Source organism: Verticillium dahliae, genomic scaffold (genome assembly GCF_000150675.1).
Source record: "Verticillium dahliae VdLs.17 supercont1.1 genomic scaffold, whole genome shotgun sequence".
Lineage (NCBI taxonomy): Eukaryota > Fungi > Ascomycota > Sordariomycetes > Glomerellales > Plectosphaerellaceae > Verticillium > Verticillium dahliae.
In genome coordinates, this window is record NW_009276921.1 from 2,008,867 (window position 1) to 2,030,437 (window position 21,571).

The following is a 21,571-nucleotide window of genomic DNA, read 5'->3' on the forward strand; positions in this document are numbered from 1 at the left end:
TTCTGCCTACAGCGATGTAGGTCTGTTGACGATGCCTGCCTAGGTAGGTACCTAGGTACCTAGTTACCTTAGGTAGGTACCTTAGGTGGGTAGGAATAGTGCGCCTTGGAGTGACTCTCTGCAACACGGTAGACAGTCGTCAACCTGCGGCCCAAGTCCAGATGTTTCTACCTCTAAAAAGGAAGAGATCCCGTGCAAAAGGCAGCATGGATTGACAAAGAAAATAGACCCCCAACATTGAAGTTGATGGTTGGTAGGCAGGCATCAGGTAGCGCTCCAGCTTGCCACGGAGATGCTGAAGAAGTCGAGAGTACGAGTCCGCATCGTTTGGAACAACGTACATAACTTGATCTGTTGGTTGACAGGTTTCTATCCTGACTTGGCCGTGTGCCACACAGCACATCTGTGCTCTACCTGCTCGCTCGGCTGCGTTATCTGATCCCTTGGGAGTATAGCAAACATGGAGACCACAACCCCCCCATACCGCCTACACACGGCCTTTTCCTGAACGCCAGCCGGGACCCGGAATCCCTGATCTCCTACGCAATAAACTTGCCGCCGCATCCTCCACACAACTCCACGGCAGATGGATCTACCACGGCCTCGACACCGTGCGTCTCTGCAATCCTGGCAATTTGTCGAGCAGCAAGGCAGCGACGGCCGCAGACACCGCACGCATGAGAAATACCAGGGGCAAGGATGGCTAGACCGCTAGCTGTGCAGGTAGCTTGACTTCATCATTAGCACGTCCTCCTTTCTCAGGATCATCACGAGGGCATGATACAAGGGAGCGATTCTTACCAAACGTATGGCCGTTGTCGCACACAGTGTACCGGCCAGCATCCCTCAGGCCGGCCTTGCAGAACCCGCAGACCTGCGCTTCGAGCACGCTCCTCAGCTGCTCGCGCAGCGCCTCGTCGCCCTTGGGCCTGTACTCGGCCTCCCAGCCCACGGCGCCGCGCACGGGCGGGCCGCCACCGTACATCCACTCCCACATCTTGCCCTCGGTTGTCATCTGTGCCGCGCCGGAGGGCTCGTCCTGGCCCTCGCTGGCGGGCTCGACAACCGCGGCCAGGCGCGGCTTGAAGCCCCAGAAGATCTTGGACTTGACCTTTGGCTCGGGCCCGAGGGCGCTCTGCTGGGAGACCATGGCGGCATGCATGCCGCCACCGGGGGAGGCTGCGAGGCCCCAGATTCGGATACGCCAGGGGTTGACCTGCTCGCCGGCGTCGGTGGGCATCTCAAAGTCGTCGTCCGAGTCCGACTCAGGGCCCCCAACCTCGCTGTCTGAGTCGGCGTTTTGCGTGGCCATGGCGACGGGAACAGAGAGGGAGATGATGTCGTCGATAGTGCTGGCCCATTGGGGCACGGTCACTTGGTCTTCGAGGGCTGAATCGGAGGGCGCGGGTGCAGTAGTTTGGTACCAGTTGTCGTTGGTCGCGGACGCGACGAGGCGGACGAGCGAGAAAACGGGGGCTGGGGTTCTGTCCATAGTGTTGGGTGGGTGGATAATGATCCCTAGCAATGTCAGCTCGGGTTTGAGGCGGTGATGACTTGACCAAACATACCGGTGGCAGGGTTTCCCTCGTTTGGAGATTCCTCTGGGTAAAGAGTGTTGCAAGTGGTGAGTGAGTGCTGCTGTTGCGCAGGAGCTGCGGGGGAGTTGAGGATGACTTGGAATGGTTTTGCATCGAAAGGTGAAGCGACAACGCCGCGGCAGATTTTGTCGTCGCCGTCTGTCCAGACGCCGTTCTCCCACTCAACGAAAGCATCGGTCATTAGATTGGTGCATATGCCTAGCAAATCCGTCTCGTCGACAGTAACGACAGTCCTCTCACCACGGATCCAGTCGGCAGGAATGGTGACTTTGCGGAAACCAAGGTAGCTCCGGCTGATTCGAGCGATGACAGCGACGCGTTTATCGCCGATGAGAGCCCAAGGACTCCATTTGATGGAAAACGCCGAGCCAGAGGGGACAAAGTCAGGGTCCATGATCTGCCACCTCGTCAGTTAAGGTCGCAACATCCTATTGCATCTTGTCCTCACACTCATCTTGGGATGGGGGCTGTCATTCGGGAAGCGAGCAGCCTCCTCTACCCTCCAAGCCAAGGTAGGCCCCTTCTTGATCTTGGGATTCTCGAAGAATTCCACAGTGACGATGACGATTTCGTCCCGGTCGTTGAGATATGCAATGAGGGCGCGGCCAGGGGCGATCTTGTGAGCCCAGGAGAAGGACTTGATCTTGTCCCCTGCCAAGTGGCTGCCGTCTTTGGCCTTGCGATCCGGGAGGGGTAGGACGCCGCCGATGCCCCAGAGAACCCTCCAGGCATCGAAGCTCCGCTTGCGAACACTAATGTCGGTGACGGCAGAGCCCTCTTGGCCATAGATCATGACAGATCCATTGGTGAGCAGAACAGAAAGGACGGGGCGCAAGTTGTAGCCAACGCCGGTAGGAGACCATTCCATGACAGACACCTGGTTCAGGGAGCTGCCCCATCCGGTTGGCAGTCCGGAACCCACGCCAAAGTAGGGCTCCTCTTCCATGTCGTTGCCCGGGCACCTCAAACCGGCAGCGTCGAATAGCTTGGCGTTCATACGCGGATCAGGGCGCTTGATGGTCATGTACTGGCCGCGGTGAGTGTGGTACTGGATGCGCTTGTTCTCGTCGGCGCCGACATCACGGTTCCCGCGGCGGGTGTCGTCTTCCGGGGTCGGGAACTCGGGGAGCATTATGTGCACCGAATCATCGGCGGCCACAGCGAGTTCGGCATCGCAGGAGATGGTGATGGCGTGCGTCGTCAGCGGACGGGACCGCAGGGTGATGGTGTTCAGCTGGGGCACCTAGTGGGCGTCGTCCATCGTTAGCCTTTGGCATCTCAGGTTGTTGACTTTGGTAACAAAAATGTTTCCATCTTCTTGAGTGCTGCAGTCCCAAAGACAGCCTCTTCAATGCCTGACATGCCCTGAACGCTTCAAGGGAGGCAGCCATGGTACGGACAATCTAATGTATCCAGCGTGGCCCACAGGCTAATTTCAGTTGCGAACTCTCGATTAATTCGGCAATGTTTCTTTCGAACATGTGCGCCGTGGAAGGAGCAAATGCGTCTGGCCTGGTTCAAGCGTTCAGAGCATAGAAGCAGTGAGGAATCCATCTCGCAGCCTCTTAGGGCGCTGCCCCACCCAAGAAGGTCAAGTACAAGACTCCTTATAGCAACTGGTGCAGAGTAGCCTGAGGTCCCAGCTTTAACGATTTGGCTGATTCTGTAATGTGAAATTGCAGACATATCACGCTGCGCAAGCTCAAAGTAGAGATGAAAAGCAGACGCGGTCTCACCTTAATGTTATCCATGGCGCAAAAATTATTTGGTGACGTCCCTCCATAAGGGAAATAGTGATTGATCACCAAGAATGCTATACCCAAGACAGATACGACGGGCGTCGGCAAGGCGCATATTTTGTCATGACGAATATTTGTGGTTGAGAGAGATAGTCTCAAGTGATTATGCTTTCAAACACCAGCTACCAAGTGAGGATCGTGTGAATTGAGGTCAGCCGGAGAAACACCGGCTAAACCCGGTGGTAGGGACATAAGGCCCTCTTTCCTTTGCCCCTTTCCTAAACGCCATGCCCCCTTTCATTGCTCTTCGTAGATATACTAAAAACGGTCAGATTCCAATGTCGCACCCATGCCTATGCCTTCACCTTAACTGATCCGTTTTGCGCCTCCTTCTTCTCAGCCTCCACTGGGTCCTCTGCGTTCTCACTCCTGGACGGCTCTAGATAGGACCCCAGAACCCAGAGCCCGACACATGCCGCCAAGGCGGTGGCTCCGATGATCTTCTTGGCCCACCAGTTGTCGTTGGTCAACGGCTGAGCAAACTGAATCTTCTTGGTTGCGGTCACAGGTACAGCCGCCGCCGGGGCCGTCGCGTTCCGCGCAGCTGCATCCTGCTCATCCGCCTGGACCCTCAGCGCAGCAATCTTGCGGCTCAGCTCGAGAAGTTCCTCCTCGAGTGCCAGGCTCTTAGCTCCGTCAACCTCGACCTGCTGAACGTTGCCGAAGAAGTCAGTGATGCGACGGCTGCGCGCCTCGTCGGCACCGCCCTTGAAGAGGTCGTAGCGCACGCCCGGATGGGAGTGTATCTTCTCAAAGTCGTAGCTGTCGAAGAGCTCGCCAATGGTCTTCTGACTGCTCATATCCTTGACCTGGTTCTCGAGGAACTCGAGGTTGTAGTAGGTGAAGCGGTCGATGACGGCAACGCCAACGTCCTGGTCGGCGTGGTGGGAATAGGATGACTGGTCAAGCTTGGAGGAGCCGGTGGCGATGATGTTCGGGGAGTAGAGCTTGCTGTACATGGTGTTGGCCTGGCACGTGTCGATCATGAAGAGGATCTCGTTGTATCTGCGGTCTCGGGTTAGTCTTTGTGTCGTTCAGCACCGGTCCACGGCTTAGCATACCTCTTCTTCTCCCACATTTGCTCAAAAGCGTCTGCCAGGTCGAACGCGCCAATCTCCTCGGCATCCTGAAACTTCAGGAACTCATTTCCGCCGTGGCCTGTCATGTACACCAGAATGTTGCTCCGCTCATCGGTCAAGAGACGCTTGCTGCGAGGCATCTCGGCGCCCACACGATCGGTCATGAGTCGAATAAAGTTCTCGACGGTGACTTCATAGCCTCGGTAGTCGACCTCGATGTTGTCGCCGTACAGATCGACGGCGCGGTCCGAGTTGCTGTAGACAGTTCCGGGGAAGGCGTTGCGGGGGTTGCAGGCCATGTCGTCGGGCAGCATGAGGATGATCTGGGAGTCGGGAATGCCTAGTCGCTTGACGGTGCGGTAGATGGACAAGACATTGGACATGTGGCGATAGTTAAACCAGAACCGCGAGGTACCGACGAGAACGGCCCAGTTGCTGGTATGCTCGGCAAGAGCTGCTGGTGCCAGCGCAGCGGCAGCCAACAGGACGGGTAGCTGGAGGACATTCGACAGCAGCATGGCGACGGTCGGTTGAGCTCAGCAGGTAGTTCAGAGGATGAATAGGGACAGGGACGAAGATATGAGAACGACGACTCGAACGCGACTCGGCGATGGGGTGAGGTTGGAGATGGGATGGACCGCGGCGGCGTTTGCCCCTGCCTGGCTGTCCACTACGGGTCGCCTTACCAATCCAGGGATCTGGACGACGCTAAGAAGCGGCACGGATCTAGAGGTGAGCGCACGGACCATTTTATTCTCCGCAGGCGTTTACATGGTATTTGGTTTGACTCTGGCGTCTGGTCTGTTTCTGTCGTCTCTGTTCATGTCTCGCCTCGTCTCGTCTGGTGTCTGACATGAAATGAGAAGCCGCCTGTCAAATCCGCAACGGACTTCCGTGGCGGTTGCGTCGCCAGCATGGACCCTCTTGCCGCCCGTTCAGGCATCAGCGCATCTGCATCCGCTGATCAATCAAGGCCAAGGTTGAACCCACAGAGATGATGAGCGTGCAGAGGGAACGAGGCAAACAATTGAGGGAAGAGAAACTGGGGTTGGACCACAGAAGCTTTCCCTCCAAGCCAGGCCATATTTGCCGCACTCCCCGACTTTGATGAACAATGGCACCCAAAGTGCTGGAGATCAATCATCGGCCAGCCCTCTAGTGAAAGCCAACAAAGGGGTGTCTGAAGCACTGGGCCACTGCGCTGCCGGGGGGGGAGAGAGACTGCATACATTCATACTGTCCGATCTCGGGGACGCATGCATAACCACCAAGCAGCCGACCGAGAAATTGCAGTCACGATGCCGAGCCGCTCCAGATTTGTCGCTTGTCGGAATTACCATGCTCTTTGTCCGCCTGACTCATCGACTTTGGAGACGCATGGCTCGCCCATCCGGTTGCCGGGTCTAACCCAACATCGTGAAAGCCGAGTTGGCCGCCTGACTGGTGGGGGTCGCCTCTGTTTTTTTTTTCTTCGATGTCGCCATTCTCCAGGACCCTCTTTATTCTAGCGGCAGAGTTTGACCGCTTGTCAATGAATCTCTACCTACCTAGATGCCTAAGCAGACCGCCAAGGGTAGTGGGCTGGGACTTGGGGGCTCTGGTTTTGGCAATGCGCCTGGCAGGTCAGCCTTCCAGGTTGAGGAGGCGCAACACGCGCCGGAGTACCGAAAAGCGTCCGCTCAGGCGGCAGCATGCGCGCGGCCTTTACAGGTACGTGCATACAGCCATGACGTCTCGACTGTGCGAGTGCCTGGGCTGTCGCATCAAGGCGCGTTGCAGTGAGATGGAGGTGTGGGTGAGTCGACAGTCGAACGACGTGGGTCGAGAGAAGCAAGAACAACAAGCAGACAGATCTGATATGCAGAGTGCCCGCCCATCCTGAGAAGAATCACATGCAGGGCACCATGCATCATTGGTGTAGTACATGTAGTCCCCTGGAGATTGTTCCACCGGCGTTCTCGGGTCCCCCTCGAGGCCTTTGGTGTTAGGCGCGTCTAGTGCTAAAGAATGTCCACCACGGCCCCCCGACTAGGAACCTGTAGCAGCCTGCCTCAGCCAGTCTCGGGCCTCGCTCCCAGCGCCACCCAGCTGTTGGCAGGCTGGCTGCAGGGATGCCCCTCACCTGAGTTTGCGTTCGGTGCCTGTCGTGCATCATCAAGGCCCCGCACCATGCTTTCGATCTGTCTGTCACCCACCTAGGTACCTTTCAGAGTCATGTCCCTCGGCAGCCCCAGCGGACAAGGGCCACCCAAGCGCCAGGCAAGAGGAACGAAAAAGACATCGTGATCACACGGCCTCGCCTGATGTGAGCCTAGTGTCCGTTGTTCGGGAGATCATCTATCCTGACCCCGAAAAAGGCAGAACTATAGACACGGGAAAGTGAGCCAGTTCCGGCATCCTTCCTCCTGCTTGGCCTTCCATCCCACCTTCCACGAGCCTCTCTCCTCCAGCGGTCCTAATCCTGGGCAAGGGTCCAAACACACGCAACACCCGTGACACTTGCCTTGCCTCTCTGCCTGGCTTTGTGCGACGAAACCGTAAACTCCGTTTCGCCTTCCGCAACGTACCTCGCACTTTCCATTCCCATGTTCTTTCCTCCCTCGCTTCTTGATCGTCTGACAAACCGAAACACCATCCAGCGGCAACTGTCCCCGCCAAAGCAAAGTTGTGCCCGCAAACCTTCCTGAGCAACTTTACCTTACTTTCAAACTAAACTGTCTTCCATTTGCTGTCTCGCCTCGCCGATCGATCGACCCTTGTGTCTCGGGTCACCTTGGCTTCATACCACGCGAACATATTTCGACCTGTCGAGCTCCCATAAACCCGAACTCCTTTCCTGTTTCGCCTTCACTGCTCCTCCGTCGTCGCAGAGCGCGTCGTCTCCCTCCCAGCCGTCCATCATGGGACGCCCACCCGCATATATCTTTGTCGTCAGGTTGGTGTCCCTTCCGAGTGCATGCCTTCTCCAACAACCCCTCACCTTCGTACTGGTCTCCCACCTCGAATGACGTTTGAGCTGACTTGGCCTCGCGCCCGCGCAGACACGGAGCTCGACTCGACCAGGCTGACAAGAAGTGGCATCTGTCCTCGCCGACACCCTACGATCCTCCTCTGACCTACGGCGGCTGGCTGCAGGCGCAGGCTGCCGGTGCCAGGATCGCCGCCATCCTCCGGCAGGCGCAAGAAGACGCCAGCACCGACTCTCCGACAGCTCCGAGCAAGAAGAGGAAGTTCAAGATTGTTATCCACAGCTCGCCCTTTCTACGATGCATACAAACATCCGTCGCCATCAGCGCCGGACTGGCCCATGCCGCACCCCAAGCCTCAGCCACAACACCCTATCATCTCTCCAGCACAGCCCCTGAGAAGGTCAATCCGCTGTCGGCCGACCCCAGCGTGCAGCCACTGTCGGGCGTCATCCAAAAGACCCCCATCCGAGTCGATGCCTTCCTCGGAGAATGGCTGAACCCCGAATACTTTGAAGCCATTGCTCGCCCGCCGAGCTCGCAACACATGCTCGGCACCGCCAAGGTCGCGCTCCTCCAACATGAGACCATCAGCGCCTACGAGAGCTCTCGTCCCCATGCAAGCTCCATGGCCTCACAGTCTCATGGCCAGCTCTGGAGCAGCCCCAAAATGTCAGCTGCGAACGACCGGGCGAGCTCGGTAGACTCCAATTCGCCCTTGGGTCTCGATGGCCTGCCCGCCATGGCCAGCGCCCTGCCGAGGAATCGCGCCGGCAGCGCGAACAGCGCCTCGAGTAACAGACGGTCTACCAGTCCCGATGACGGATATGTAGCGCCGACGCCCAATTATGCCATATCCACCAGCGGAAAGATCCCCGACGGCTACGTCGCGCACGCCCGAGATGCCTGCGCCGTCGCTGATTATCAGTGGGACTCGATGCAAGAGCCTCTGAACTGGGGTGACGGTGGTGTATTTGGCGAGGAATGGATCTCCATGCACCGGCGGTTCAGGGCTGGGTTTCAGAAGCTCGTAGACTGGTATGCGACGGCCGAGAGCCCGGCCGAGCTCGTGACTAAGACCGTACAACTCGGCGTAACCACGACACCCCATGCGCCTGTCTTTGACGATGCCGACGATGACGCAGAGGCTGTGGTCATCCTCGTCTCACACGGCGCAGGCTGTAATGCCATGATCGGCGCCATCACGCGCCAGCCGGTTCTCATGGATGTCGGCGTGGCCACTGTGACAATGGCTGCGCGAAAGGACAACGTCGACGGCGACGCCCCTATTGTTCCATTCGGCGATCCCAGCGCGCCGATGGTGCCGGGCAAGATCCCGATTGATCAGTACTATGACCTGAAGATCCAAGCGAGCAACGACCATCTGCGTAATATGTCCTCTACTGGCGGTGGCCTCTCGCGCGCAGCATCCACCTCTTCGGCCCATGTTCACACGCCACATCCTCAGGCCAGAGGCCGCGTTTCGACCATGTCATCCGCGACGGGATTGGGATTTCACGACTTTGATCTCGGCGGTTCCAGGAGCAATTCGGCCAACGCCAACCTTGCGAGCATGCGGCGCACATCTTACACAACGTCGCCCATGCCTCGAGGCATCGCGCTTAACACGACCGGTATCACTGTCGGCAGCGGCGCCACAACCTTTAGCCAGCCCGTGTCGACGGGTCTCTGGTCGCCCTCGAGTCCTGTCGTCAGGCGCAGCGAAAGCGACGACGACGACCTCTTTCCCGACTTTGACGGCCGGCGATTCGCGACGCCCAAGGCGCCAAGCCCAGAACTGATCTCCCCGTCAGGCAGCCATCCGCTGCAGAACATTAGAGAGGAGCAGCCTAGGACCGTGCGGTCTCCCCACAGGCTGCAGGAGATCTCCAGGCCGCCATCGAGGGACGGAGACGACAGGATGGAGGAGACGGTCCAGGCGGTGCCGGTTGCCAGTACGGGGGCTGGGGGTCTGTGGGGCGCGTGAAGCATCAGCCGCGTGTGATGCGTCGCGATGCGGAAAGTGAACATGTCGAGCGTACAGAATGTCTGATCGGAGTATGGGCGTTGGTTGGTCGGTCGGAAAGCCAGGGTTGGGAAATCATAGCATGGCACTGGAACGAGGGCAAAAGGATCCTCCCACCTCGAAGAGAAGGAAGAAGAAGAAAAGTCGGGTGACGAATGGCGTTGAATCATGAGTTTCCCCATTTTCAATTTGAGAGCGTTGACTACCATGAGGGCTTGTTTTCTAATCATACTCGTCCTTGACACTTTTGGGGAAATGGTTCAAATCGCTTGCTTCAGATACACCAACAGACACGTAAGACAATGATTGTTGGCAGGAATAAAAAAGAAATCGAAAATTCATAGCTGGAGATGCTGGAAGAAAAACGGTCTAGCTGTGTGTGCCACCTCGTCTACGTCTCCAACACGAGCAAGCACCCATGAGTTCTTGTCCTATGTACACACTCTCCTCCCCTCCTCGTCTACCGACGTCATGTCTAGCCTGCCTCTTCAAGGCAAGTGCCACCTCTCTTTCACTTTTCTTTTCCGCACTAGAAGCGTTTAGCCGCCAAACGCCTTGTTCATGGCCTGGTGCGCCAGCTCGACACCGAGGAAGGTGGCGGCGTTGGCGGGCACGGCTCTCGCGAGCGCGGGGCCGAATCCGGGGAAGAAGGCCTTGAGGCCGCCGTTCGCGTAGACGCCGCGCACGACGCCGCCAATGGTGACGTGGCCCTCGGCGGTCTGCAGCCTGCTCTTGACTGTGTCGACGGGGAAGACGGGAATCCACATGGCGATACCGGCGGCGGCACCGGCGGCGGTGATGGCGGGCAGGGAGATTTGTCCCGTGCTCTCGCCGGTGATGGGGTCCTTGGGGGTGAGACGGCGCTTGATGTACTCGTAGGCGGCGAAGTAGGCGGCGGAGCCAGGGCCGTCACGGGCGAGGGTAGCGGCGGAGCCGCGGAAGACGGAGCGCAAGCCACCCTCGGCATAGAGCTGGCGGACGACGTCGTAAGGGCCCTTGTAGCGCGGCGCCTGGCCGGGCTGGAGCTTCTGGGACTGGACCTGGAGGATGACCTTGATGCGCTCAAAGGGAGCGGTGATGGCCGTCATGGGAATGGCGGAGAAGAAGCCGGCAGCGGCGGTCTGGCCGATCGTGAGGGGCTGCGAGGCGGGGTGTTCGGGGTAGATGCTGCGGACAATGTCCTTGCCGAGGTCGTAGGCCCAGAAGGAGACGGCGACTGGCGGGGATGGTCAGAGGAGGACTGTTTGCGAAGGCCAGCAAGGCAGGTGGGAGACGGGAGGACACTCACACATGGGGGTCACGCCAACGAGGGGCGCAGAGACACCGGCGTACAGACCACGGCCGAGGCCATCGCGAGCAATGCTCTTCCGGACAACGTCAATGGCGGACGTGTAGACGCCCTTGTCGGCGGTCTGCAGGCGGACCTTGACGAGATCGAAGGGGTGGCCGACAATGACGGCACAGATACCACCAAAGCCACCGGCAGCGAGGGAGCGCAGCTGGGCGGCGCCAGCGCTGACGGCCTTTTTCGCATCTTCCTTGGCCTCAGCCTTGGTCTCGGGGATGTGAGGGACCTTGTCGGCAACAGCGGCAGGCAGGTTCGTCTTGACTGCCTCGTTAACCTTGGCAGCCGCCGCCGCGGGGTCGGTTGAAGGGGCCATTGTGTTGTGAGGGGAGGGGAAGAGGAGGTTGGTGAGACCTCGAGGAGGGCGCGTGAGGGATGAGGATGCGACGAGACGGGCTCCGCGATCAATTGGTGGTGAGATGAGAATGTCGAGATGCCTGCTGTTTCGACTGGGTCTCTTCGACAAGAAAAACCAAGCGTCTCTGCGTGGCAGGTCGCGCGCGTCAAAAGTGAGGTTTGGGAGGAGGAGGAGGTGGTGGTAGTGGTGAATGCAGAAAAGAGAAAGGGTTCCGTCGGCCCTTGCGAAACAGATCTCGAGCTTGCCCTGGAGCTACTAAGGCAGTAGCACTCGGTAGGTAGGTGCTAGATCGTGCCTGCACACTGCAATCCCGGTTACGTCACAGCCGCAGCCTCGGCACGTCTATCGGTTGCTCTTTCCGAGGAGATAATGTGGTGAAAATCGAAGCGTTTTCTGAGGAGATTTGAAGCAAACTGATTATTTCCCAAATCAATTTCAAAGATCAAAGCATCAAGAGTTAAGATGGAAGAATTGGTGGAATAGGGAATTTCCCGAACTCGTCACCCATTCACATGTCAACTCGCCCACGTTTTCGCACATTTCACAGTCCAAAGCCCCCCTCCCCTCCTCCCCCCAAGAATCGGACCCCATTCCCTATCTAGGACCCTACACTCCCCCCCCCTTCCCCCAAAGCCCCAAGCGCCGGTCCCCCCAAAGCCCCAGCCGAAGCCTCTCGTGCCTCGGTCGTTCGGCTCATTTCCCTTCTGAGCGGCCCTCTGTAAGTTCGACCTGCCCCTCCATCGTGGGGTTCACCCAAATAGCGTGGGGGGGCGGTGAGTCGGGCAGGGCACAATACACGGAAGAAAGAAGCTGACCCAGCGCCAGCCAGATGCCATACACCAGATGGTCAGCACCGTTCGACCGGCTGCGGCAAAGAGTCCTGGAGGCGGCTTGGCCCAAGGCACGATGGCAGCCTGTATCGTCATTTGCACCTGTCACTTGATCCCGGCAAGGCTGCATGGCACGTATGACCTCGAAGCTCCCGGCCGGGCGGGCGGATCTCATCTTCCCTGTCCCACTGGTGTGCTGCCATGCGTGCGGTGCTGTGGCTTGCTTCTCTCCGGTGTCGATCGTCGACAGGAGTAGATTGTGCCGAGCCTCCAAGCATCACTAGTCATCCCAAGCTTCCGTTTCGACGGCGGAGGGCAGTTGGGTATCCATATATATCTCTCTGCTGACGGGTCGTTTGTGCTCATGCAATGATGAGAGAGTAAAAAAAAAATGTACACGTCTCTCCTAGTCTCTGACATGAAGAGAAGACAACTCAATAAACATGCACCTCCTGTGAAGAGTAGGGAGGGGGGAAAGACCCTCCAACATTCGTTCGTGAAAACCAGAACACCGAGACAATGCCCAAAATTGCCTGCCTCTACACACTCGTGAAACCAAATAGCGCGCCTCTCCAAACAGGGCATCCGACTTGCAAAAAAACAGGGAGACCAAACGGAATAAATCTAGTCCGTCTTGATCTCGTCTATGCGCCCGGCAAAGGTCGGTCGCGGTAACCCCGGAAACCCGCTCTAAAAGCCCCTCGGACTCACCACCGCCGGCGACAGCAGCCTGCCGGCGCCGCACCAGCAGTTCGTCTCGCCCTCCCGCTCGACCTGCACGACAATGTCAATGTTGTGCGCCAGCAGGTGTTCCCTGACGCGGTCGCGCACGTCATCAATAGCCGCCCCGCGCGCCGCCTGCACGTGCACGATGCCGCGCAGCTTCTCGCCGGCGCCGCCCTGGGCCGTGAGGATGTCGTCGATCCAGAACTTGGGCACGCTATAGCTCACGACGCCGCGCTGCTGCGTGATACCCGCGAGCGTGTTGCGCAGGCTGTACTCGACACGATCAGGGATGCTGAGGAGCAGGTTGCGCCCCGACGAGATGAGGAGCGGCCAGGCTGCCAGCACAATGAGCACCGAGACGACAATACCCGCCACGGCGTCCCACCAGGTGTAGCCCGTGTACATGGTCAGAATGGTTGAGATGGTCACGGCCACGCTGCCCATGAGGTCGGCAAGAACGTGGAGGAAGATGCCGTGCATGTTCTCGTTGTGGTGGCCATGGTCGTGGTCGTGGCTGTGATCGTGGCTGTGGCCATGGTCGTGGTCGTGGTGGTCGTCCGTCTTCTTGCTGCTGGGGCACGAGCCTCCGCCATGCGAGTGTCCGTGGTCGTGGCCGTGATGGTGGTGGTGACCGAAAGCCACGAGCCCCACGACGTTAACGAGGCCGCCGAGCATGCTGATGGTGAGCAGCTCGGACAACCTCTTTGGTGGCGTCCCCTCCATCATGCGCTCAAACGCCTCCCCGATAATCTCGACGCTCAGAAGCCTGCATGATGCGCGTCAGCATGATTAAACTTTCAGGCTGCACACGCGCCGGGACAATAAACTCACACTAGGAGAATGCCGTTGGCGAAACCGCTCAACGTCTCGACCTTTCCCAGGCCATAAGGGAACCGCTCGCTCGGTGGCCACTTGCTCATAACAGCGGCGCAGAGCCCGACCAACAAAGCGAAACAGTCGAAGAACATGTGTACGGTATCGCTGAGCAGGCCGAGCGAGCTCGTGGCATAGGCGTAAAAGGCCTGGACGCCCATGAAGGAGAAGTTGAGGCTGTGGATCGATGGGGTCAGTGCATATTACAGGACGGCGGCGGGTGGCAGCAGTGGGCTGGACGTACGACAAAAAGTAGAAGATGCGCCGCGAGTCCTTCTCGACCAGAATCGAGTGGAGGAAGGGGAACCTCGGTGTGACGCGCAACAAGAGCTTGGAGAAGAAAGATGGGTTCGAATGACCGTGGCCATGGCCATGGCTGTGGCCGTGCCCAAGGCCATGTGCATGATCGTGGGAATGTCCGTGGCTGTGATTATGGTCGTGTCCATAAACATGACCATGGTCGTGATCATGATCGTGATCGTGGTCATGGTATCCGGCCGTCTTCTCCCCAAAGGAGTCAACCTTGGGGGTTATAATCTCCCGGCCGCCAGGCGTTCTCTCGGTCTGCCAGCCTTCTACCTGCGATAGCGGTGTCGGCGGCAACTTCTCGCGCAGGTGGATCGAGCTCGTCGAGTTTGGTCGGTGGGACGTGTGGCCGCCAATGACACGCGCCAAGGTGTGGTTGTGGTTCGGCCCATGGTCGTGGGGGTGCAAGCAAGTGCTCGAGTGGGTGTGGGAGTGTAGTTCGGGGCGGGATTGAGGATAGGATTCAAGTCTGTCGTGGGAACCGGATCGATCGTGGGTCAGATGGGTGTAGGATGCGTGGTCATGGTCGTAGTCGTGATTGTGGTTGTGTTGGTGCTGGTGATCGTGCGCGTGCCCAACACCCAGGCTCTGGCTGTGGGGCGTGCAGCCCATTGCCCGGTCATGGTGAATTTGAGGGTCTGGAGAGAGGGTGGGGAGTGCGAGTGGGAATGCATGTGTTGGCGGTGCGCGTGTGGCAGCGCGGACGAGGGTAGAGCATACGAAGATGCCATATCGTATCGGGTGGGAGATGGATGCTTGTAGTGATGCTGCGATGGTTCCGGAAGAGGCTAGCAAAGACTTGTTTTCGTTTGAACAGGTCGGTCGTGGTCGTGGATCAGTTCGGGGACCAGAGGACTGGTCGAAGCTCGAGACGGGTTCCGACAGGGCTCGAGTCGTGGCAATGCAAAAGGCAAAATGCTGGGTGGTGCAACGTCAGAAATGAACTCTCTCTCTCTCTCTCTCTCTCTCTCTCTCTCTCTCTCTCTCTCTCTCTCCTCGTGTCTTTTTCGTATCCACCAACCACCGACCCTGTGTCTTGCAATGTTTACCCCCAATTGATGGAGAACAAGGCTCCAACAGAGGCGTGTGCTCCGTGGTTTGGCGAGAACAGTTCGTGACACTGCGTCGCCACGGTTCTGGGCCGGGGTTGGGGTGTCTTGGGTGTTTTCTCCCCCCTCTTCTGCTCTGATCTAGAGGGCGGCTTGCCCCCTCCGACTGTCTCGCACAGGCGACACAAGGCGTTCAGGGGTTCGACGATGACGAGGCTACAGGCAGTGGATGCGACAGGCGACCTTGTTTTTCCCTTTCGTTTTTCCTTCCGGTGCGAGAGGGGTTCCCGGATCTGGTGGTGGGAGGGCTGTACTGGCGGAGCCCGTGGAGGATGACGGCGAGGAGGAGGAGGGACAATCGTCGTCAGTTGGATTCCAGACGGGGCAGCGTCGTCACTGTGAAGGCCGTGCCTGGAGGACGGACCCAGGCGGGAACAAATGTTTATGAAGAGCGAGGCGCGCCCCCGTCGTTTGCAAGGTGCCCCAGCTTGTCAGGCCCCGTGCAGAGGCGACCAGGAGGCCAAGAGGCCAGGAGGTACATGTACTGTACCATGTACACAAGCACAGTAGCGCGAATGTGGCCTGGCGGCGACTGGGCGGACGACTACCTCCCCCTTTCAGATGCCGCATCCCAGCCGCACCCCTGCAGGTTCTCTTCCCATTGTGGGGAGGTGCCTTGGGTGCCTCGACACGTTCACGGCCGAGACGGCAGCCATTGGCCCTGTGAGCCCCCTGTAGACCCCCTGTAGGCCCCTCTCCCCCTCCCCTGTGGATGTGGCCAGAGAGGTGCATCGTGGCACTATGGAGACGCTGGCGGCAGGGCCGCTCCCCGCGATAATCTCTGTTGAGCGCAGCGGCTATACCTGCGCTCTTTGCCCTTGTTGCACTAACAGCAGCCATCTTGGCAAGCTTGGGCACTCACTGATAGACCAAGGTCGTGACCGTGACGCTTTGCTGATCTGGGCAGCTCGATTGGCCATCGCGGGGCAAACTGCACCAGCATAATAATAAACAACCTCACCGACTTGCTTTTGATCACGTCTTGCGCTCACGCTCTCCAGATAGATTGGTTTCGTAGCTTTTTCATCGGATCAATTGACGGATTCAGGACGAGGCACCGGCCGTCGACCTCTGGCCGTCGACTGCCGACCATGCGACCATGCGACCGTGCGACCATGCGACGCATCCTAATGACGGGCGCAGAGTTTATTGCCCCTGAAGCCCATTGAGCTGGAGGCGTCGTGTTGAGGTTAGTCCAGCGCCTTGATGAGGTAATGTGGGTAGACGCGTCGAAAACGGCAACTCTCTCTCTCTGTGTCTCTCTCTGTGTCTCTTGCCTCTTGCAGTGACTAGTGTCCTCATCCGATGATGCTCCGACTCAAAGATAACGACTTTCTTATCGCCGCTTCAGTCCCTTCCCACCGAACCTCACCGAGAAGTCATGATCTACATGATACTGCATGTGCATGTGAATAGGGTCTTTGGGTCTTTCTCAGGAAGGTCACGAGGGCCACGTCGCTGCCGTGAAACCACCTTCTACAATATACCCATGTGCTCTTTTTTCTCTGCCTGCATTATTACTGGCGAACGACACCACTCTTTTGACCACAGGCATCACGCCCATCCCCACAAGGCATCCTGAGATGACACCTTGCATGGGCCGCTCAAACTGACATATTTCTCTTCTCACCAAGACGACCTGCGCTGCCCGCTTATACACGCAACATGGCTCTCGTCAACCTCATCACCTCCACCGCCCTGGTCACAATATTCATGACTCTGGGCATTTTTTTCTACGCGCCTCACCTTGTTGGCTTCATACCCACGCGCTACGTCCCTTCAGCCGATGCCAGGGACGACCACATCCAGGTCCTCGTCCTCGGTGACGTGGGAAGGAGTCCGCGGATGCAATATCATGCCATCAGTGTCGTCAAAAATGGAGGGCGAGTTGATCTAGTCGGCTACAACGAGTCACCTCTTCACCCACAACTTGTCGATCATGACCGGGCGACCCTCTATCCTTTGCCCGAACTCCCGGCTTTGTTGAAGAACAAGAAGCTGCCCTTCTTCATCCTAGGCCCTCTCAAGGTCATCTGGCAGGCGTGTGCCACCTTCCATGTCATGGCCTACCAGGCTCCTGCGAGCCGCTGGATCATCATCCAGAACCCGCCCTCCATCCCGACCCTCCACCTAGCCCTCATCATCTCCGTCCTCCGAGGCAGCCACCTTCTCGTGGACTGGCACAACTACGGCTGGTCCATCCTGGCCACGACCCGTGGCCGCTCCAACCGCTTCGTGCAGACCTACCTGGAATACGAGTCATTCTTCGGCCGCATCACGCCAACGGCCAACCTCACCGTCACCGACGCCATGGCCCGCCAGCTCCGCAAACCTCCTTACAGCTTCGAGAAGCCCATCTTCACCCTGCACGACCGTCCCGCCGACATCTTCCAGCCCATCCTCGACGCCGCCACCCGCAGGAAGACCCTCGCCCGGGTCCTGGCCGCCGCCTCCGTCACCGACGCCACGACCTCGGCGCCCCTGGTCGACGGCATCCTGCGCGGCGACATTCGCCTCATCGTCAGCAGCACCTCCTGGACCCCCGACGAAGACTTCAACCTCCTCCTCTCGGCCCTCGTCGCCTACGCCGACGGTGACCGCGCCGAGACGCGGCCCCTGCTCGCCATCATCACGGGCAAAGGCCCGCAAAAGGCCGCGTACGAGGACAAGATTCTGCGGCTCACGAGCGACGGGCGCCTCACCGGCATCCAGATCAAGACGGCGTTCCTCACCATCGAGGACTACGCTGCGCTTCTGGCCGTCGCCGATCTCGGCGTCTGCCTGCACATGTCGAGCTCGGGCGTCGACCTGCCGATGAAGGTCGTCGACATGTTTGGCGCCGGCCTGCCTGTCGCGGCGTATTCTGACTATGAGAGCTTTGGCGAGCTGATCAAGGAGGGGGAGAACGGGTGTGGGTTCGAGACGGCCGAGGACCTCGAGGCCGTGCTGAGACGGCTTCTCAGCGACGAGGGCAGGGACGAGCTCGCCTTCTTGAAGAGGGGGGCTGTGGAGGAGGGGCGGCTGCGGTGGGACACGGAATGGGATCGAGTCGTCGGGAGGGTTGTCGGTCTGGTTGACCCTTGAGCTGTGTTGCTGTACTTTCATACATCACTCGACGGCATAAACTTTCATACGAGTCAAGACACTGTTTTGTCCCATTCGTTCGTTCCCTGTGCGAGAATGGCTGTTGAAGATGCAAAGAAGGCATTACTGGTGGGCTCCTGGTCATGCGCCATGCTCGACGGGGCAATAACACCCAACTCTGTGCAAATTGCATCGCGATGTGAAGACGAAATCTTTGTTGATATGCCTCAAATGTCAGCAAAACTACATTCATCGGGGCGGGTGCACAAGTCGCAAAAAAAATGATTCAGGGGAGGCTCGAACTCCCGACCTTCAGTGTGTTAGACTGACGTGATAAACCAACTACACCACCGAACCAATTGTTGAATGGGGAGCCGAAAATAGCGCTCCATGATGCCACCACTCACTCTACTGTGCCTCAATTCACTCTTGTTCAATGAGCGCGTGGGGGTCACGTTGATAGTGGGGGCGCAAACGACATCATCCTCGATCCTCGTCTGAAGATGCTGCACCTCTGGTATTGCAGTTGCATGACGATTCATTAAATTTCAGATGTTCACAAGAGGAAGGAAAAAACCAATAGAGTATTTTGACCCTTGTTTGTCAGTTTTTACACATTTGTTCCGGCCGCTCTGTCCATCATGCTCGTAGTCTGCCTTGTTGGCCCATTTCCCGACCTTGACATGAATCCGGGCCGTCGCCGCGGCACTGGCAACGGCTACGATGATACGCAATACTCAATCCTAGATGGCGTCACGGGTCTGCGGAAAGAACTGTTCGCAGCCAAGATATTGAGGTATCAAACGGCGCGAGAGGCAGCCTGCAGCCTGCAGCCTGTGGGCAGCCTCGCAAGCTATGCGGTGAAGCAACATTAGAAAAGCATATAAAGAACAGACTTCCTGTACTGTTGCCCGGACTGAACTCAAGACAGACTCAATTTGTTATCAATCTGACGCCAACGCTTTTGCCTGCCTTCTTCACCTGCTTCCATCGCCCCGTTCCAAACCTGACCGCCCGCACTTGTCACTTTCCAGAATGGGTAGCTTGACGATGAACGAACCTCCTGCTACCCTCGGCGACGAGGTTTACGTCAATATCATTGACAAGCTCCGAGAGTGCGGTATCGCTGACCAAGTTTCTCTCCCTCAACTTGTTGTGGTAGGTGACCAGTCATCTGGCAAGAGCTCCGTTCTCGAGAGCTTGACTGGCTTCGCCTTCCCGCGTGCGGCCGGCCTCTGCACCAGATACGCGACCCAGATTACTTCCCGTCGTGATGACTCCGAAAGCATTGACGTATCCATCATCCCGCACCCCAACTCCAGCGAGAGCCGCGCAGAACAGCTCAGGGGGTTTCGGCGCTCAATCAACGTAGAAGATCTGGCTCTGGCCGAAGTATTCGCCGATGTGAGTTGCTTACCCTACTCATTCATAGGCATTCATTTACTCACTCCATTTCGAGGCAAACAATGCCATGGGCATCCGCGGAGACGGGGATGAACCTTCTTCGGCAGACCTGACAACCTTCTCCGAGGACGTTCTCAAGATCGTAATCAGTGGGCCAACCGTAAGACAACCCACACGGGACACCACCAATCTCTCAACCATGTTAAGAACTGACATTGACTGAACCCAGCAACAACACCTGACCATCATCGATGTTCCGGGTATCTTCCGTACCTCCACTGAGAATTTGACGACTGACGTTGACATACTCCTTGTCAGGAACATGGTCAAGAAATACATCACGGACCAGCGGACCATCATTCTTGCCGTCATTCCTTGCAATGTGGACATTGCAACACAAGAAGTCTTGACCATGGCCAAAGAGGTTGACCCGGACGGGGTACGCACCCTGGGCGTCCTCACCAAGCCTGATCTCGCCCCCGAAAAGGCCATGCAGCAGGCCATTTGCGACTTGATCCAGGGCCGGAAGAATCCACTGCGCCTGGGATACTACGTTGTGAAGAACCGTGGTTCCGACGATGTTGGCAGCTCTCACAAGGCCGCTCAGCAACAGTCGGAGCAGGTCTTCTTCTCTACGCCGCCGTGGGCAGACCTTCAGTCAACTCGTAGAGTCGGCACCACTGCTCTCTTGACAGCGCTAAGGGATCTCTTACGAAGCGTCACAAAGCAAGAGTTCAAGCATGTGGCTCTCGATGTGGAGAATAACCTCGCCGACAGGGAAGCTCAGCTCGAAAGGCTCGGTCCGGCCAGAGATGGTTCGAATGCCCAGAGGCGGTGCCTTACTCAGATCAGCACCGCATTCCAAAATATTGCTCAGAGAGGTCGCCAAGGTCTCTACAATGGAGTGGAGCTCTTTGCTAACGACCAGTCCCTAAAGCTCATCAGCCACCTTGTCAAGCTAAATGAAGCGTTCAGCAAGCAGTGCAGTGACATTGGGCATACCCTGGAATTTCAAGACCAAGACGTTGCACCGAAGGAAGCCGGTAAATGGGCAGATGAGGAATCATCAGATAAGGAATCATCACATAAGGACTCATCAGGTAAGGAGTCAGAAGTGAGAGACTCACCTATGATGGACATGTTTCGGGGTCCATTCAAGGAACTTCGAGAGATCTTGCAGGAGAAGTTGCCGGCGGCCCCCACTGCAACCAGTGTTACCTTGATGGAACACATTGCGAGGATCTATAATTCCACCCGAGGACCCGAACTTGGAACAGTACGTTGATGACAACCCCGAGACCGATAAACTTGTGCTCATCTCTGACATGAACACATTAGTTTGGCGGCTCGACTCTAGCAGAAGCCTTCCGAGATCAGTCGCAGAAATGGGAACCCTTGGCCCTGCGTTACACCAGCCAGGCCATCCGCATTGTACACCACTTCATTGTTGAGCTTCTGAAGGTGGTTTGTCCAGACGAGAGCATGCGCGGCCATCTCATGAGCATGGTTCTTCAACAGAAGTTGTGCAACTCATACAAACGCGCAATGAAGCATACCCAGTTTATCCTGGACATCGAGCGAAACGGCCCGCCCTACACGTTGAATCACTACTTCAACGAGAATCTGCAGAAATGTCGCACGGCCAGGCTTGCCGCCTCTATCAGCACACACTCTGTGTTAGGGGCAAAGAAATGGGATAATTCAGGCAGTCTTTATCGTGAGATGCTCATTGATCCCTCGCAGCTGAGTCAGATCACGACGCACAAGTCAAATTCTCAGCAGGTTTACGAGGATATTCACGACATTCTGCAGAGCTATTACAAGGTAGCACGCAAGCGTTTTGTGGACGTGGTGTGCCAACAGAGCATCTTGTACTACCTCCTTGACGTCAAGGACGGGCCCCTCAACATCTTCACCCCTGAACTGGTCTCGGAGCTTGATGACAAAAAGCTCAATGCAGTTGCTGGCGAGGATTTTCTTACCCGCAACAATCGAGACCAGCTAGTGCGTGAGGTCGATAACTACAAGAAGGCAGCTGCTGTGTTGGAATTTGGTGGTTAGGTAAAGG

At 57.5% G+C, this 21,571-nt stretch overlaps 7 protein-coding genes and 1 non-coding gene across 8 annotated transcripts; 3 read left to right on the forward strand and 5 right to left on the reverse strand.

The window, feature by feature from the left end:
- Window positions 1–539: 539 nt before the first annotated feature.
- Window positions 540–2,960, reverse strand: VDAG_00605 (uncharacterized protein; the record flags this gene model as incomplete). Its single annotated transcript, XM_009651982.1, has 5 exons — window positions 540–727; window positions 802–1,518; window positions 1,569–1,995; window positions 2,047–2,841; window positions 2,940–2,960. The coding sequence occupies 5 exons, from the start codon at window positions 2,958–2,960 to the stop codon at window positions 540–542; spliced, it is 2,148 nt and encodes a 715-aa protein (XP_009650277.1).
- A 730-nt stretch (window positions 2,961–3,690) lies between these two features.
- Window positions 3,691–4,994, reverse strand: VDAG_00606 (GPI-anchor transamidase; the record flags this gene model as incomplete). Its single annotated transcript, XM_009651983.1, has 2 exons — window positions 3,691–4,402; window positions 4,459–4,994. 2 exons carry the CDS (start codon window positions 4,992–4,994, stop codon window positions 3,691–3,693), a joined length of 1,248 nt encoding a protein of 415 aa, XP_009650278.1.
- A 2,382-nt stretch (window positions 4,995–7,376) lies between these two features.
- On the forward strand, window positions 7,377–9,429 carry VDAG_00607 (phosphoglycerate mutase family protein; the record flags this gene model as incomplete). The annotated part of the gene is made up of 2 exons (XM_009651984.1): window positions 7,377–7,411; window positions 7,518–9,429. 2 exons carry the CDS (start codon window positions 7,377–7,379, stop codon window positions 9,427–9,429), a joined length of 1,947 nt encoding a protein of 648 aa, XP_009650279.1.
- Window positions 9,430–10,007: 578 nt separating this feature from the next.
- Window positions 10,008–11,129, reverse strand: VDAG_00608 (mitochondrial carnitine carrier; the record flags this gene model as incomplete). Its single annotated transcript, XM_009651985.1, has 2 exons — window positions 10,008–10,684; window positions 10,757–11,129. The coding sequence occupies 2 exons, from the start codon at window positions 11,127–11,129 to the stop codon at window positions 10,008–10,010; spliced, it is 1,050 nt and encodes a 349-aa protein (XP_009650280.1).
- A 735-nt stretch (window positions 11,130–11,864) lies between these two features.
- On the reverse strand, window positions 11,865–14,518 carry VDAG_00609 (CDF zinc transporter; the record flags this gene model as incomplete). The annotated part of the gene is made up of 4 exons (XM_009651986.1): window positions 11,865–12,269; window positions 12,713–13,493; window positions 13,559–13,777; window positions 13,845–14,518. The coding sequence occupies 4 exons, from the start codon at window positions 14,516–14,518 to the stop codon at window positions 11,865–11,867; spliced, it is 2,079 nt and encodes a 692-aa protein (XP_009650281.1).
- A 2,162-nt stretch (window positions 14,519–16,680) lies between these two features.
- VDAG_00610 (chitobiosyldiphosphodolichol beta-mannosyltransferase) lies at window positions 16,681–18,099 on the forward strand (the record flags this gene model as incomplete). The annotated part of the gene is made up of 1 exon (XM_009651987.1): window positions 16,681–18,099. The coding sequence occupies one exon, from the start codon at window positions 16,681–16,683 to the stop codon at window positions 18,097–18,099; it is 1,419 nt and encodes a 472-aa protein (XP_009650282.1).
- Window positions 18,100–18,381: 282 nt separating this feature from the next.
- On the reverse strand, window positions 18,382–18,456 carry VDAG_20058. The gene has a single exon. It is a non-coding gene; the product is annotated as a tRNA-Val (tRNA).
- Window positions 18,457–18,740: 284 nt separating this feature from the next.
- VDAG_00611 (interferon-induced GTP-binding protein Mx1) lies at window positions 18,741–21,564 on the forward strand (the record flags this gene model as incomplete). Its single annotated transcript, XM_009651988.1, has 4 exons — window positions 18,741–18,895; window positions 19,143–19,503; window positions 19,733–20,779; window positions 20,842–21,564. The coding sequence occupies 4 exons, from the start codon at window positions 18,741–18,743 to the stop codon at window positions 21,562–21,564; spliced, it is 2,286 nt and encodes a 761-aa protein (XP_009650283.1).
- Window positions 21,565–21,571: the final 7 nt, after the last annotated feature.